The sequence below is a fragment of the Oryctolagus cuniculus genome, chromosome 17, assembly GCF_964237555.1.
Source record: "Oryctolagus cuniculus chromosome 17, mOryCun1.1, whole genome shotgun sequence".
Taxonomy (NCBI): Eukaryota; Metazoa; Chordata; class Mammalia; order Lagomorpha; family Leporidae; genus Oryctolagus; species Oryctolagus cuniculus.
In genome coordinates, this window is record NC_091448.1 from 61,444,676 (window position 1) to 61,459,539 (window position 14,864).

The 14,864-nt window shown below is 56.6% G+C and overlaps 1 protein-coding gene across 9 annotated transcripts in view; it reads left to right on the top strand.

The window, feature by feature from the left end:
- EPN2 (epsin 2) overlaps positions 1-14,864 on the top strand; it is a 67,948-nt gene that overhangs the window by 19,369 nt on the left and 33,715 nt on the right. For 4 of the 9 annotated variants that reach the window (XM_070061530.1, XM_070061529.1, XM_070061528.1 and 1 more), the window contains exons 2-3: positions 12,403-12,503; positions 13,118-13,887. In XM_070061530.1, coding sequence (XP_069917631.1) covers positions 13,293-13,887 — 595 coding nt within the window. In that variant the 5' untranslated portion in view covers positions 12,403-12,503; positions 13,118-13,292. Of the gene's footprint in view, positions 1-10,694; positions 10,754-12,385; positions 12,508-13,117; positions 13,888-14,864 lie in introns of those variants that run through there. The other 5 variants (XM_070061534.1, XM_070061527.1, XM_070061531.1 and 2 more) reach the window with 5 other exon arrangements.

Here is a 14,864-nt window from a genome sequence, read left to right on the forward strand (position 1 = left end):
AGTTTCAAGGACTCCAGCAACCCCTGGCTGGGATGTCAGCTTGAGCAGGTTTGCTTTTTTCAGGAGGGGGTGTGGTGAAGGCACAGTGGACCTGGATTGGGGGGGGGGGGGGGATGTTTTATCCCCTGGTTCACTCCCTAAATGGCCATAATGGCTGGGGTGGGGCTGAGCCGGAGCCAGGAGCTTCATCCAGGTCTTCCACATGGATGTGAGGGGCCCAAGCACCTGGGCCATCTTCAGCTGCTTTCCTAGGTACATTAGTAGGAGCTGGATCTGAAGTGGAGCAGCGGGACTTGGGCTGGAGGCCACATGGGCTGTTTAACCTGCTGTGCCACAAGATCGGCCCCCACCCTTTCTGTGTTACACACGGAAAGGCAGTTCTAGCCCGGTGAACAGTGCTAAGACTGTATCAGGGGAGGGCGTAGCAGCCAGTGGGTTAAGCTGCAGCTTGAGATACCTGTGGCTCTTCTCACTGCCAGTTTGAGTCCAGCTTCCTGCTAATGTGCCCAAGTCCTTTGATCTCTGCCACCCACATGGGAGACCCTGATGGGTTCCTTGCTCCTGATTTCAGCCTAGCCCAGCCCTGGCCGTTGTGGGCGTTTGGGGTGTGAGCCAGCAGGTGGGGGTACCATCTCTGCGTCTGTTTTCCCTGTCTCTGCCTCTATCTCTCCTCTCACTGTCACTTTGCCTTTCAGATAAATAAATTTTCAAAATAAGCTATACTGTTGATAGGCCGTGTTCTGTATTCATTGTGGGCCTCTGTAGGCTCTTGCTTTGGAGGTGTGAGGGGGGTCGGAGAGCTCCAGGAGAGGGGGAAGTGGTGGAGCAGGTGGGGGCCGGACTTGGTGCCCTGTGGAGTCATTCATTGCTGCAGCAGATGTGTACCAGGCGCCACGCCAGGCCCGGCACAGTCTGGGCCTCTGTCCCCTGAGAGCCTGCAGTCCAGAGGTCGTGGGAGAAAGGGAGGGTGGAGGGAGAGCTGGAAGCCTCAGGCCCAGGCAGCTGGGCAGCAGGTGGTGAGTCCCAGGCAGAGGATCCCCAGAGGGAGGGCCAGTGGGACGAGACATGGTGACTTCAGCTCTGTCCTGAGACTGGAGGCCGGGCTGGCACGCTTCACGCTCCCCTGTGAGGGGTTCTGAGCCATTCCTTGGTGGTCTTCGGTAGAAGGCACCGTCATTGCGGCTCCCTGTTCCCTGCTTCCCTGCCGCTGGATGTACCTCCCGTGTCTTCACCCCATTCCTGGCTGCTTCGTGAACTTTGCTGATGGTCATTCACCTCCTCCCGGCTTCCGTCCTCATTTTCTCCATGGCCCTCTCACCTCCCCCTGGCAGCAGTGGCCGTTTGGCTGTCCGTTCTTTGTACTTGTCCTGCCCTACACCTCCGGTTCTGCTTGTCTGAAATAAAATCGTGTATTCTGCCTTCCAGGGGAGGGCACGTCTGCTCCTGGTCACACCTACCCCTCCTGCACCCCTCCCCCCCCGCTGGCCTCTGATGATCTCCTGCCCTTTGCTGCTCCCCTGCCACGCCCACACTTGGGCTGTCATCTCTTTTCATCACTCAGTCCTGGCATCAAAGTGGTCTTCCTGTCTGTGTCCCCCGCTCTGCCCCAGCCTTCTACCCACAGCTGCTTGTCCAGGATGTCAGAAATTCTGTTCTGATGACGTCAGCTCCCTGCTCCCAAGCAAAACAAAACCCAGCTTCAGTAGCTTTGCCTTCAGTAGATCCCAAAGTAATTTTAAGGTGGTATATACAGTTGGGTGGTGTTTGCTTCAGTCTTTAAAATGTCACAGCCCTTTGACAGTTTCCTGGAAAGGTAAGCACACAGTGTATGGAGCAGCAGTCCCTGTTCTCAGTCTGCGCGCAGGACAGCTGCAAACATGTGCACACAGAGACTTGGACACAGGCGTCCATGATAGCCAGACATCCTGGAAACAGCTCAGAATGTCCGTTGACTGATGGACAGCACAGAACGAGGTATATCCCCACCATGGAGGAGTGTTTAGCCCTCAAGATGCATCAGGTGACACGGATGAGGCTTTCCAACACTGCTGAGTGAAAGAAGCCAGGCACAAAAGGCCACGCCCTGAGTGATACCATGTGTGTGAGACGTCCGTGATGGGATGCTCCAGGGGACCAGCAGTAGATGGGTGCTTGCCAGGGGCTGCAGGAGGGAGCAGTGAGTAGTGACTGCTAACAGATACCGGCTTGCTTTTTAGAGGGTGATAGAAATCTTCTGGAATTAGGTAGTAGTCATGATTGTACCACGTTGTGAATATACCAAAAGAAAAAAATCCCACTTACGGTAGTGAAATTTGTGCTGGGTCAATTATTATATCAATAAAAACAAAACAAAAAGGCCACCCCCCAATGCCATACCAGTAATATCTGATTGCATAAATTAAATGTTATTCACAGTCAGTATGTGAATCTCGAAGCAAAATAATATTGGACAGGTGTTGTGACTCAGTGAGTAAACCTGCTGCTCCAGACCCATATCCACTTCCAGTCCAGCTTTGTGCTAAGGTGTACCCTGGGAGGCAGCAGATGCTGGGCCCCTGCCACCCATAGGAGAGACCTGGATGGAGGTCCTGGCTCCTGGCTTTGATCTGGCCCAGCCGTGGCGTTGCAGGTATTTGGGGAGTGAACCAGTGATTAGAAGATCTCTCTCTCTCAGGGTCGGCGCTGTGGCTCACTTGGTTAATCTTCTGCCTGTAGTGCCAGCATCCCATATGGGCGCCGGGTTCTAGTCCTGGTTGCTCCGCTTCCAGTCCAGCTCTTTGCTGTGGTCTGGGAGGACAGTGGAGGATGGCCCAAGTGCTTGGGCCCCTGCACCTGCATGGGAGACCAGGAGAAGCACCTGGCTTCTGGCTTTGGATTGGCGCTACGGCGCTGGCCATAGCAGCCATTTGGGGAGTGAACCAACAGAAGGAAGACCTCTCTCTGTCTCTCTCACTGTCTATATCTCTACCTGTGAAATTAAAAAAAAAAAAAAAGATACCTCTCTCTCTCCTTTGTCTCTTGCTCTGCCTTTCACAAAAGTTAAAAATAAAGTTTGAAAATAAGTTGATTTTAAAAATATTAAGCCAACAGTAATATAGCCTATAGCAAGACTTTTTTTTTTTAAGATTTATTTATTTGAAAGAGTTATACAGAGAGACAGAAAGGCAGAGAGAAAGAAGTCTTCCATCTGCTGGTTCTCTTCCCAAATGACTGCAACAGCTGGAGCTGAGCCAATCCAAAGCCAGGAGCCAGGAGCTTCCTGGCACCTGGTAAGTGCTCTGTCACTGTTAGCCCTTGTTACTGTTTGGAGGAGATGGCAAAAATCTTGAGGGTGGTTGGCAGGCCCAGGTTCCAGGGCATGCTGGTGAGGCCCTGGCGTACACCTGCTGGCCACTGCCTGCCCAGCCGTCCCACATCTTTGTGTCTCGCACACCCTACCCGCGGTGGCCTATTTCTCCTCATGGACTTGCTCATCTCTGTCATTCTTCAAGACTGTGCCTCTCCTCCACTTGATGCCCCACAGCCTGTCCTCCTGTCTGAAGCAGCCAGTGTGGAGTCGGGTGTGGAGCACAGGTGTCCTGCATGAGGTGTTGTCCCCAACCCCAGACACTAGAAGCGCATCTCCTGCTTCCCTAAATTCCATACACCTGCTGTCATCACCTTCTTTACCCACAGGAAGTGTGTGAAGAGTACTTGGGGACTCTGGTGTCAGCTAAACTACTATTATGTCTTTGTAATGACAGAATGGCTGTTGTAAAGCTGAGTGGCAAAAGCACTTTTAAAATACAGTGCCGAGAGCTTTTGTATACCCTACGAATGAGCAGTTCTCTTCCTAGCAACATACTGTAGATACACTTAGCACGGGGGCCCAGGAGACGACACACTCTCGTAACAGCAGAGTCCCAGATGTCTTTGACAGGGGCCACAGCGTCGGGGGCAGCGGTTAAATGCTCACTTTAACAATCTGTGGTTCCACGTGGGGTCAGGGGTGCATCTCAGCAGTGCACCAAGTGACAGGAGCGTGTGGTGGAAGATAGGGCACTGCGAACCCAGGACCGGCTGTTTGTCCCCCAGGGGCAGAGGAGGTGGGAGGGGAAGTCCCCCGGGGGTCTGTGGTTTGTGTGTCACTTGTAGTATGCACGTCACACGTGGTTTACACATGTTCTGTTACGCAAGTGGTACGTACTAGAACATTTCAGACGACAGAGGCTGACGTGTGCCCTTTCTGGGGTAGACTGGGCACTTCCGAGGTGGGAAGGGGCATTTCCGCCCAGGGCGTCCTGTCAGCCTGGCAGGGAAGGAGACCGCCCCCAGCAGCAGAGGAAAGAGGGAAGCCACGTTTTCATTCTGTGCCCAAGCAGGAAATGGCCCCTTCAGCCTTGGCGGCCCACTTGGAGTGGTGTTCCAGGTGACGCACGCGCAGGCTGCTCAGGTGCCCGCCTTGGTGTGGCTGACCTAGGGAAGAGATTGCTGGGGACCAGGAGGCGTCCTTTCCCACGGGTGTGGCTTCTGAGGCGTCGCCATGCCTGTTTCAGACCGCCCTGGCCGCCTCCACGGGAGTGCAGCCTGCGGAGCCTGCCCCGTCTCCAGGGGAAGCTTTCTTTGAAGATCATCAAAGCCCCTTCCTTTTGGCGGCTGCACCGGCAGGAGCTGGGAAGGCCCAGTTGTGATCCTGGCCGGCCCCGAATTGCTCTGCGCTGCCGTGGTGGCGTGCCTGTGGGCGAGTTCCGCCGACGCCCCTCGGGCTGTGGCCTTTTGCTCCTGCTTGTCTGACCTGCTGAGCTGGCCGGGGAAGGCATCTCGTCGCTGAGCAGGGCCTGGGGAGTCGGTGCTGCTTTGCCGTCTGTATGCCTGAGACCATCACACCAGGAGGAGTCTCTTCAGGTCTGCAGATTCGGCTAGGAAAACCTCCTCCTCCGCAGTGACTTTCAGCACTGGTTTTTGGCTGAAGTCAGAAAGAATAGGATTAGGTATGGAGGAGAGGACCGAAGGCTGGGATTACATCCTAGTCCTGCTGCTTCCTAGCCACGCAGCCTTAGTCCAGGGGACCTCTGTGTGCCTCAGTTTCCTCTCTAAAGGCTATCATAGAATTGCAGCAAAGAGCTCAGGCCTGGTGTCCAGTCTGGGGCTCCGCTGACGTCTGCTGGCTTCTACTCATGGCCCCTTTGAGGTCCTGTTACTCCCCTTGCATTTCCTTCTGTTACTCGTACCGGAGTAAGCCCCTCTGAGACTTCTCAGACACAGCAGCTGCAAAGGAGAAGAGCAGGCAGGACCGGTGCTGGTGCTTCCCGGTGGTGTGTGTGGTTTGCAGATGCACTGCACCCACGCCGGCTGGCAGCTTCCACCCAGCCGGATCGCGTGGAGACGGCTCTACCGCTGTGCCTCCTGCTGGCACGCAGGCCTGGGCAGGCGGGGGGCGGGGGGAGCAGATATGTGGACACCTGTCGTCTGCCCCTCCCACTCTGCAGCAGCCCTGAGTGTAGACCTAGAGGCTCAGGAAAAGCCCAGCCTGCCTCAGGGCACACAGCTGGAGGCAGGACACAGACCCCCCCCCCCCCCCCCGCCCCGGTCAGAGCAAGAACTGCCCGTTGGAGCTCCCTGATGCCGTCTCTCAAGCTGGCACCGGCCTCGGGCAGCTTCTCGTGCGCTGCCTCCGTGCCCCAGAGGCTGCGGCAGTTCATCCATGTCCTGGGCACTTTACTTGCACTAGGTAGGGCCCTCCTGTCCCCATGCAGTTTGTCATCAGACAGATGGTGACGGTGACTCAAGGGTAGAGACCAAAGGTAAGCAGAGCAGGGAGGGTGGCGTGGAGGCGTTGACTGAGTCTGCGCAGACCGGCTGGTGGAGAGGCTCCCTTCTCTTCTCGTTCACACAGCCGTGTTTATGAAGTGCTTACTCCGTGCCTGGAGCTGTGCTAGACCTTGGAGAGAGTGGTGAGGAGACAGGCAGGGTCGTGGCTAGGGGGGCAGCGGACAGATGAACAGATGCAGATGCTAGAAGTCAGCTGGAGGAAGACCACCACCCAGTCTGCCTGTTGGTGGCTTGGTAGAGTGCGCTTGATGCATTCGGAGGGAGCGGTGTTTAGACTGAGGTCTGAATGACCAGGAGCTCGGCCAGCGACAGTCAGAGGTGCCGGGCAGAAGGCACATGGGTGGAGGGTAAGAGTGCAAGAATGAGCCCCTCGGAAGTGACAGTGTCCTTTTGTAGTTCCAGTGATGAGCAGAGCCCCCTGGGAAAAGGGTGCAGTGTGCGGGTGGCACAGAGTCGCTCAGCTCTGGCCTTCCCCAGGACACCTGGGCCCAGGTTGCAGATCGCCGAGCTCATCCTCTGAGCGTGTGCTGAGGTGAGCCTGGTCCCTGGGACTCCATGCGCCCCACCCCCCCAGGCCCCATCCCTCAGTGCTGCTGGGGTGGGGTGCCGCCTCGCTCCTCCGCAGCCAGACCTGCCTCCCAGATGTGCTGGGTGCAGGGCAGAGGTGTGGAGGCTGTTTGCCTTTATCCTGCTGTGGTCCTGCGCTCACTCACTGTGAAATTTCTGCCGCTGGGCGAGCCCCTCTTGGCAGGCATCTCAAGCTGCCTTTAAGAAAAGTGTGAAATCACTGTGCCGCCTGAAACGCGGAGTCTGCGGAGGAATCCGCAGCTCGGCCCCTTCACTTCGGGCTGGCGCGTGCTCAGGGGCGCCAGCAGCTCCGCGCGGAGTGCCGCCACGGCCCCCTGCCAGGGCTAAATTAAGCACGACATCATGGAGAGTCTAGATTTTCTCAGGCACCTCTGCGTTTTTTCTGAAGCGATGTGATCTGCGGCTCGGCCTGGCCCGCGGGCAGGAGCGGATGAAGCTGGCACAGCCCATCCTCCGGCGCGGGCAGCAGCGCCAGTCCCCTCACAGGCTCGCAGGCGGTGTGAGGAACGGAGGCTGTGCAGACAGGCCGCCCCCCTGCGGAGGGGGAGGATGCAGGGCTCTGAGGGCCGCGCTCCCAAAGCCGGGAGGGGAGCTCCTTTTGTCCCAGGAGCACACCCCCCCCCCCCCCCCCGTGGTTGAAGTGAGACCCTGGGTACGCTGGCTTCTGTGGTGCCTCCGTCCCTGCTTCTGTTCATCCCCCCCCCCCCCACTGTTTCCTTTCTGTCCCTGGTGTGACCATTTGCCCAGCTGCTTTGGGTAGAACAAGGTGGGGGGACTGACAGTCTTTATTTCCCGGGGTCTTTGATCTTTACCCGGGAGAGGGATGTGGCTCCCCACCCCATAGGCAGGAGCGAGAGTCGGGCCACCTGGCCCACCCTTGCCTCACACAGCGTGTTTAAAGAGGACTGCCTTTCTCCACCCACGCGGCCTGTGCCGCTAGAGGCTACACAGATGTCCAGTCCCAGCGTGAAGAAAGCCGGAGTTCCTTGCCACGTGTTTCGGTTCTTGATCTCTGCTTCCAGAAAAACGAGGGACACGTGACGTCCCAGGCGCCTGGGCTGCCACGGTGCTAGTGACTGGCAGTCTGCTGGAGGGAAGGCGGGCGCTCCTTCCCACAGTCAGCCCCTCGCCGCTCTGTCCTGGCGTGGGTTGAGCAGCATCCCGCAGGGGCCCCGCTGCCTGGCATGGGCTTGTTTCACTTCGCCGGAGACCCTGGGATCGCCTGCAAGTGTCAGGTCCTGAACGACTTCTTTCCCTTTAAATTGTTTACTGTGTGGGTAGCGAGGGTTTTTAAGTTCGCGTTATGGATAGGGATACAGGATGCTTTCTGTAACCAGCAAGAAGCCAAGGATGTGGAGATAACCCAATGCCCAGTTAGAGAAGTTTCTTTTCTGGCTGAATCTCGCTGTTCTGGTTTGAGGGAAGGAGAAGATCCGCCCCCCCCTTTTATTTTGCATCTCCGCATGAGCCGTGGTTATTAGGCTTTAAGTTAATGTGAGCATGGCTGGGCCAAGTCATAATAGTCCTTTCTCTTTAGACTGAAACGGTCACTGTTGGAAAGAATGTGGCACTGTGCACACTGTCCTGACTGCGCCGTTGTCTCCTGTGGAGCCCTAGGCTTGGTCACGTGTGCTGCTGTCACAGCTGCCCCTGCCTGGCCTCCTGTTCTCCAGCAGGAAGGCGCAGAGTTCCTCCCGTGTGTGTGGCCAGCATGGCAGAGGACTGCACACGCCACACGTGCACACGTGTCACACAGCGGGCAGCCTGCTGAGAAACAGCTCTGCCCCCGGCTGTTGTGTTTTCTGGAAATCTTGAACTGGCACCCAGGGGCTTCCGTGGGCCGCACTGGTGTGTCCCCTTCCCAGGCTCGCTCACCTGCTGGGAGGAGGCTGCCTGCCATCCATCATTGAGCTGCCCTTTGGGGTGGAGATCTTACTGCTGGGACTGAGTTGCCACGGCAGTGTTGACTGGCCTGTGGCTGTCAGGTTTAGGGAAGGGGGTGAGGTGCTCACAGCCCTTGCAGCTCGGAAGCCACTGGCCAGGTGTCTACTTGGCGATTGGTGTCTGTAGACCTTGACTGAGGGGTGAGCGTCCTCTCAGCACGTGGCCACCCTCAGCTTGGCACCCTGGCACTGGGCAGAGACTTGTGGGGCTTGACCACTGCGCCCCGTGGACTGTGGGGACCCACAGAAATCTCCCCCGTCCTCTGTTGTTGCGAACGCTGGGTTTGGAGAGGAGCTCTCTGTCCAGCCCTGCAAGTGCATGGAGCACATTCTTACGGGATTCTTCTGGCCTCTGGGGACGGCACCCTAGGCTTGGAAAACTTTTTTTATTTTTTATTTTTTTTGCATCTGCCCTGCCCTCCCTGCTAGCCTGGTTTTGTTTGCTGTTTGGTTCAGTCTCTTTCCAGTCTCCACTGACATTTGAAAGCTGATTGTGTTTTCAGTATGCCCCAATTATTTTTTCCCTCGTTTGTCCCCTGCACACGTAGGGGTCCCCTCACAAAAGAGTGGATGACCCTAGCCTTTGATTGGGGTGCTGCATTCTGGGGGCGGTGGTGAGTGTCCCTGGGAAGACCACAGCCCCTCCTTGGTCAGCACAGGGCTGAGGAGAGCATGGTGGTGTCTATGCCCTGGTACGTACGCTGCCACTGGGGCTCAGGGGCGTGTCCATGCTCTCTGTGTGTTGTCTGGCTCTTGCTAGCTTCCTGCTGTCCCCCTCTCAGGCACAGGCTCAGACCCGGTGCTGTGTGTCTCAGGGCCCCTCCTGTCCTCGGCTCCTTCAGTCTCAGGTACACAGAAGCCCTGGCCCTGTGATGGTTTCCAGCGGCCTCTCCCCGTGGTTTCAGGGCCCGTGCCGCACGGTCTGCAGGTGGTCTGGGCTGGATTGTCACTGTGCCCTGATGGCACCTCTGCCCTGCAGCTGTGGGAGCTCCAGGCTCCCCCGCCAGCTCCCGGGAGACTGAGGTGCCCACTCCATGGCAGCGGGAGATGGTGGTTGCCCGGCAGAAGCAGCAGGTTCACTGCGGTGATGGAGTCCTGGTGTGTTGGCTGAAGGCCTGGTCCTGGTTCTGGGGCTGGTCCTGCCGCACCAAGGCCATCGCGCGGCCGCTCCCAGGCATTCTGAAAGGCCCGGCAGATCTGTGTTGCCCACAGTGAGGCTTCCCCGGGCCAGCTGGTGAGTTCACTTTCTCTGCTGTTGGTTGGGATTTTTGTCCACTCAGTGTGGTTGTTTCATTAATGCAGTGTTAAAACATGGGCTTTTATTAGGGCTGGGAACCTTTGCCTGCTCATCTCCTGTGAGCCTGCCTAGCCTCATGCAGTCCAGCTCTGTAACTAGAATCAGAACGGTGTTTTTTTTTTTTTTTAAACCTGGAATAATAAATCCCAATTTGAAGTAATCTTGCTGTCTCCATTCAAAAATATTTAAAGTTGCAACAGAATTGTATGAACTTGTGTACCTTTTTTTTTTTTTTGCCTCTACCTGATGGTAGAACTAGATTTCTAAAGGTATTTCTACTTATTCATGTTCTCATGGTAATTGTTAGGATGCTATTTATAAAAATAAGTTTGCATGCTTCTGTTTTGCTATCCTTGTTCTAAAGTTGATTTTTCCTTGTCATTTTGATAGTCCTCTGTCCACCCTCCTCCCCACCCCCTGCCCCCATCTAATCCATATCTGGCCTGGGTGTCCTTAGAAATGACTGATGTTTGTGCATTGCTTGCACATCCTCAGGTTTGAATGAGGAGCCCAGAGGGTATCAGATACCCTGTTTCAGTTGCTTTGGCGTGTGTGTTAGTTCAGGCTCAGCGAGCTAGAAAGGAAACTGGCAAACAAAGAAGGAAAGTTTGGAAAGTGGAGCATGCAAACTATTCCAAAAAAGAACAGGAATAAAAGAAAAATTGAGATTCTAGAAATAACAGGATGTGTCCTGTGTGTGTGTTGGGGAGTGCTCAGGGCTTGTTCGTAGGAGGGAGTCCTGGCGGCCAGACGCCGGGGCTGGAGATGTTGAAGTGTTCAGAGCCCATTGCTGAGGTTGAGTGGAGTTTATGGTTGGAAAGACCAGGTTTGCGGTGCACACGGCCCAGAGTGGCAAGGCCGCGGAGGTTGAGGTGCTGAGGAAGCAGGGCTCAGAGCTCCGTGGCCCACATGCCACAGGCCCTTCCTGTGCAAGCTCCTGGCCTGGCGAACAGCCTACTGGGGAGACCTCTGGTATCCTTGTATCCTTTCTCACCCAGGTCTTTGCCTTCTCATCATCTGCCTGTCCTGAGAGCCACTCTTTTTTTTTTTTTTTTAAAGAAGACAGCAGGCAGCTGTGCTACAAACTCTATTTTGAAAATTTTTTCTGACTGCAGTAAGTACTTTATTAGCTTTTCCTTCTTCTCACAGCAAATACCCTTTTAGCTTTTTCCTTCTCTAAGCCTAAGCATTTCAGGCATCCCCCCAGCAAGTGTCTTTGCAAGTTGAGTCCATTGGAGAAAGGCCCTGCCCTGCTCAGCGTGCCCGGTCCACATGGGAGGGAGCTCCTTGCCCAGCCCTTGCACACAGGAGTTGCTGCCTTTTATTTGCCACCCAAGCCCTAGGAGCTTCCGTGGGAGCCCTGGCTGTGCCTTTTATGGCCTCCTGGACAGTGGGCCCTGCTAGGGGTCTTCTTTCCCCGCCTCCCTCCTGCCCCGCCCAGATGGCCAGAGCCACAGGCAGCTGGGCCTGGGTGTGGTTTCTCATCAGGGAAAAAAGTATTTTTTTCTTAAGGTCTTCTCAACCATCTGGCCCTTATCACGTCCGCTTCCTCTTGTGCTTAATCATCGCTGCTTTGTGACCTGGAGGGACGTCTCTTGGGTGAGACTCCCAGCTGCGGTCACTTTTCTGAGGCGTGGGACAGGCATCCCTGCCGAAACCAAATGGATAGACGTGGAAGTGCCCGCTGGTGCCTGGCACACTGTGGGGCCCTTGGGCAGTAAGTGTGTCTGAACGTGGCCACTAGTTTTCACACATACCTGCACTGTAAGCTGGGGAGTGCACCCTGCAGAATCCGAGTGTCCCTCTTCCCCTTTGAGAGAGCCAGCCCATCTCTGGCCAGCCATGGATGCCGCATCGTGAATGAGAAACCCAGTCAAAGCAAATCTGCAAGTCACGGTGGAAATGTTTTTCGCCTCGGTCGTTTGACAGGCTTTAGGGGATTCATGAGAGCTGGCCAGATGGGCGGAGGGGCAGAACGCGCCTGCCTTCTGTCGAATCCAGTTCTGTGGCTTCAGATGGAAACAGACTCCTTGGCGGATATCCTAGGCGAAAGTGTGTGGGGAGAAGGCTGGCGAAATTTTACAAGACTGAGTCCCCTTCTGGCTGGGGCCTTTGGCATAGAGCGGGGTAGGGATGCTGCTTTCGCGTGTGGTCATCTGTGAGAGGGACCGTTGCCTTCCCTGTGACTCTCCCTCAGTTGTTTGTTTGATGAGGCCGTGCCCACCTGAGGCTTCGGAAGAGGACGGTGGGGCCGTGCCTTGTTTCTCTGGCAGGCACTGCAGTCCGGTGGCCAGTGAGAGCAGGGCTGGTGCTGGGTGGGCTCAGGAGCAGAGTTCAGCTCCCAGCCCGGGGCCTTGGGCAGCCAGCGTGGTCCCAGGCTCTCCCACGGGAACAGTGTTCCTCACTCAGAAGGTTTTCCTGGGTGTTAAGTGACACAGAGCCTGGCCCAGAGTCCCCAGTGACCAACCAGGCTGTGGGGTGATAGAGCCATTGCCTCCTGCCCGGGCCCCAACATGCCGATCTCTCTGTGGCCGTTTCTGGAGTCTTCTGGGCTTCAGTTTCCCCATTTTACACGAGAGCCAGTAAGTTCCTAGATAAATCCTTCTTGAGGCAGGTTAGTTGCTGAAATCCATAGCTAACTTTGTAGTGAGCATTCTCCCTGGAGGCATCTTTGTTCCCCAGGCGTCTGGTCTTCCTGAGGACTGTGACACTGTTTCCAATCTGTAACCCCCTGTTTCTTCAACAGTGTGTGTTTTGTGTCAGGCTTGGTGCTAGGTGCTGGGGACTTGCTGTGAACAAGACAGATGGGGACCACCAAGCGCTTGGACCAGAGCCCGGCGTTGGAGACGTGGACCTCACTGTAGGTCTGTAAGTGTTTGTATCTTACATGGAGGGAGACAGAGGGTGGGCGTGTTTAAAGCCAAGTCACGCCAGCTCTCGGCCTGTTTTCTTCTCTGTGAAGTGAGGGGGTTGGGCAAGAACCAGGTTAGTTTTCTGGAGCCCTCCCCTGGTCTGGAGCAGGCAGGGTCCAGAGGACAGTGCCCTCAGGAGAATGCCCTGAGAGGTGGCAGCACTGGGGACCAGAGCCCAGTGCTCCGTGATTCTGCAGGTGCAGACAGGCTTTGGGGGGCGAGGACAGGCCTGACATGAGAGGCCTCCTTGCGCGTGCGCATCTATCAGGGCCAACTTTCCCAGCTTGCTGATTCCTTCACGGCTGGCTTCTTCCTGGAGTCAAAAATACAACCCCCAGAAGAGCCATCCTGGTAGGTGCATTGTGCACACAGGACGCCAGGCGCACTTCTTCCTCCCAAAGGCTTGGCCTTGCGTTTACCTTCTACGCCCTCCTAACTGGCGAGACAGATGTGATCTGGTTTGGGAAGAAAGATGGACGGTTACCCCAAGGAGGCTGTGGTATGTTCGCTCAGCCCTGCCCCGGGGCTGACCCCTGCCCTCGGCTGTGCTTTGCTTCTTCCTCTAGGCCATGGCCCCCGGCGTCTCGGACCTGAGCCTCCAAAGGAGGAAATGATTGTTCCGGGATCCCGCTCCAGGTTGATTTTGGAAGCTGGCCTGCACAGGGCGCGGACTTGCCGAGGACGGGAAAGTTTCTGTCTTCCTTTGAAGGGCTTTTGATTTTTGTCACAGAGGACATAACCATGACGACTTCGTCCATCAGACGGCAGATGAAGAACATTGTGAACAATTACTCCGAGGCCGAAATCAAAGTCCGGGAAGCCACCTCCAATGACCCGTGGGGCCCGTCCAGCTCGCTGATGACCGAGATCGCCGACCTGACCTACAACGTGGTGGCCTTCTCCGAGATCATGAGCATGGTGTGGAAGCGGCTCAACGACCACGGCAAGAACTGGCGGCACGTGTACAAGGCGCTGACGCTGCTGGACTACCTCATCAAGACGGGCTCTGAGCGGGTGGCCCAGCAGTGCCGGGAGAACATCTTCGCCATCCAGACCCTGAAGGACTTCCAGTACATCGACCGCGACGGCAAGGACCAGGGCGTGAACGTGCGCGAGAAGTCCAAGCAGCTGGTGGCCCTGCTCAAGGACGAGGAGCGGCTGAAGGCTGAGAGGGCCCAGGCCCTCAAAACCAAAGAGCGCATGGCCCAGGTGGCCACCGGCATGGGCAGCAACCAGATCACCTTTGGCCGCGGCTCCAGCCAGCCCAACCTCTCCACCAGCTACTCAGAGCAGGAGTACGGCAAGGCCGGGGGCTCGCCGGCCTCCTACCATGGCTGTGAGTAATCCAAGGGCCCTCCCCGCCCCTCCCCTGAGCAGGCGCCATGTGCAGTCGGGGGTGGGTGTCCAGGTGTCCCGGGGCTGAGAGGGTAGTGGCCGCTACCGAGCGCAGCCTGTCCCTGGTTCTCAGTTTCTGGCAGCCCTCGGTCTGGATTGAGTTACAGGTACAAAGGGGCCGTCTGTCCATGGCCGCTGTGACTTGGGGCTTTCGTTCTGTGTGTCTGGACAGGGCCAGCCCCTGGCTCCCCGAGTCCTCAGGAGAAGGTGGCCCCTGAGGCAGGTCTGGCCTGCGTCCTCCTCGGGGAAGGGACGGTGGGGAGCTGGCTCTTTGTGGTAGCCGAGAGGAAGCGAATGCTCGTTCTTGATCATCTCGCTGCTTTAATCTCGTATTAAATGTTTTTCTGCCGCCTGAGCTGCAAGTCTCTTGAACAGCTCAGTGTGTTACTCTGAGCAGCACAGAGAGGGCGAGATCGGAGATCAGGTGTCCCCTGGCTCACTTTAAAGAGGGAAAATGCAAAAAGACTTGCCCAGGTTGTTGGCGCCAGCAGGGCCTCCTTTTCAACCATGCAAATGAGAGTTCTCGGGGGACTTGCCTGCATGACTGGATCTCTGCTGGGCGGGGTGGGTCTGCGCTCTGGTTTTGCATGTTGGATCACTTTGGGTCTTTGGCCAATGTTCAGGAGCGATTCTAAGGAGCAGAAGTGGGGCTCAGGGCCTGGCAGGAGCAGCCGGTCTCTGTGAGCCGTCTTGGTGTTCCGGGGGTCCCACCGGAAGGGTTCCGGGAGCAGTGCTGTGCGGCCACAGTGTGGAGCCCACCCTCAGGGGGAGCCCTGGGGCCTTGGGAGGCAGGGTAGGATGGGGGCTGCGGACATTGTGTCTTGTGCTGAGAAGCAGCCGTGCAGAGCCCCATCCCCTGTCTTTCTGGACGCAGGAACACTGTGTCAGCAGAAGAGTGAACTTTTTCCTTTGTTTTTG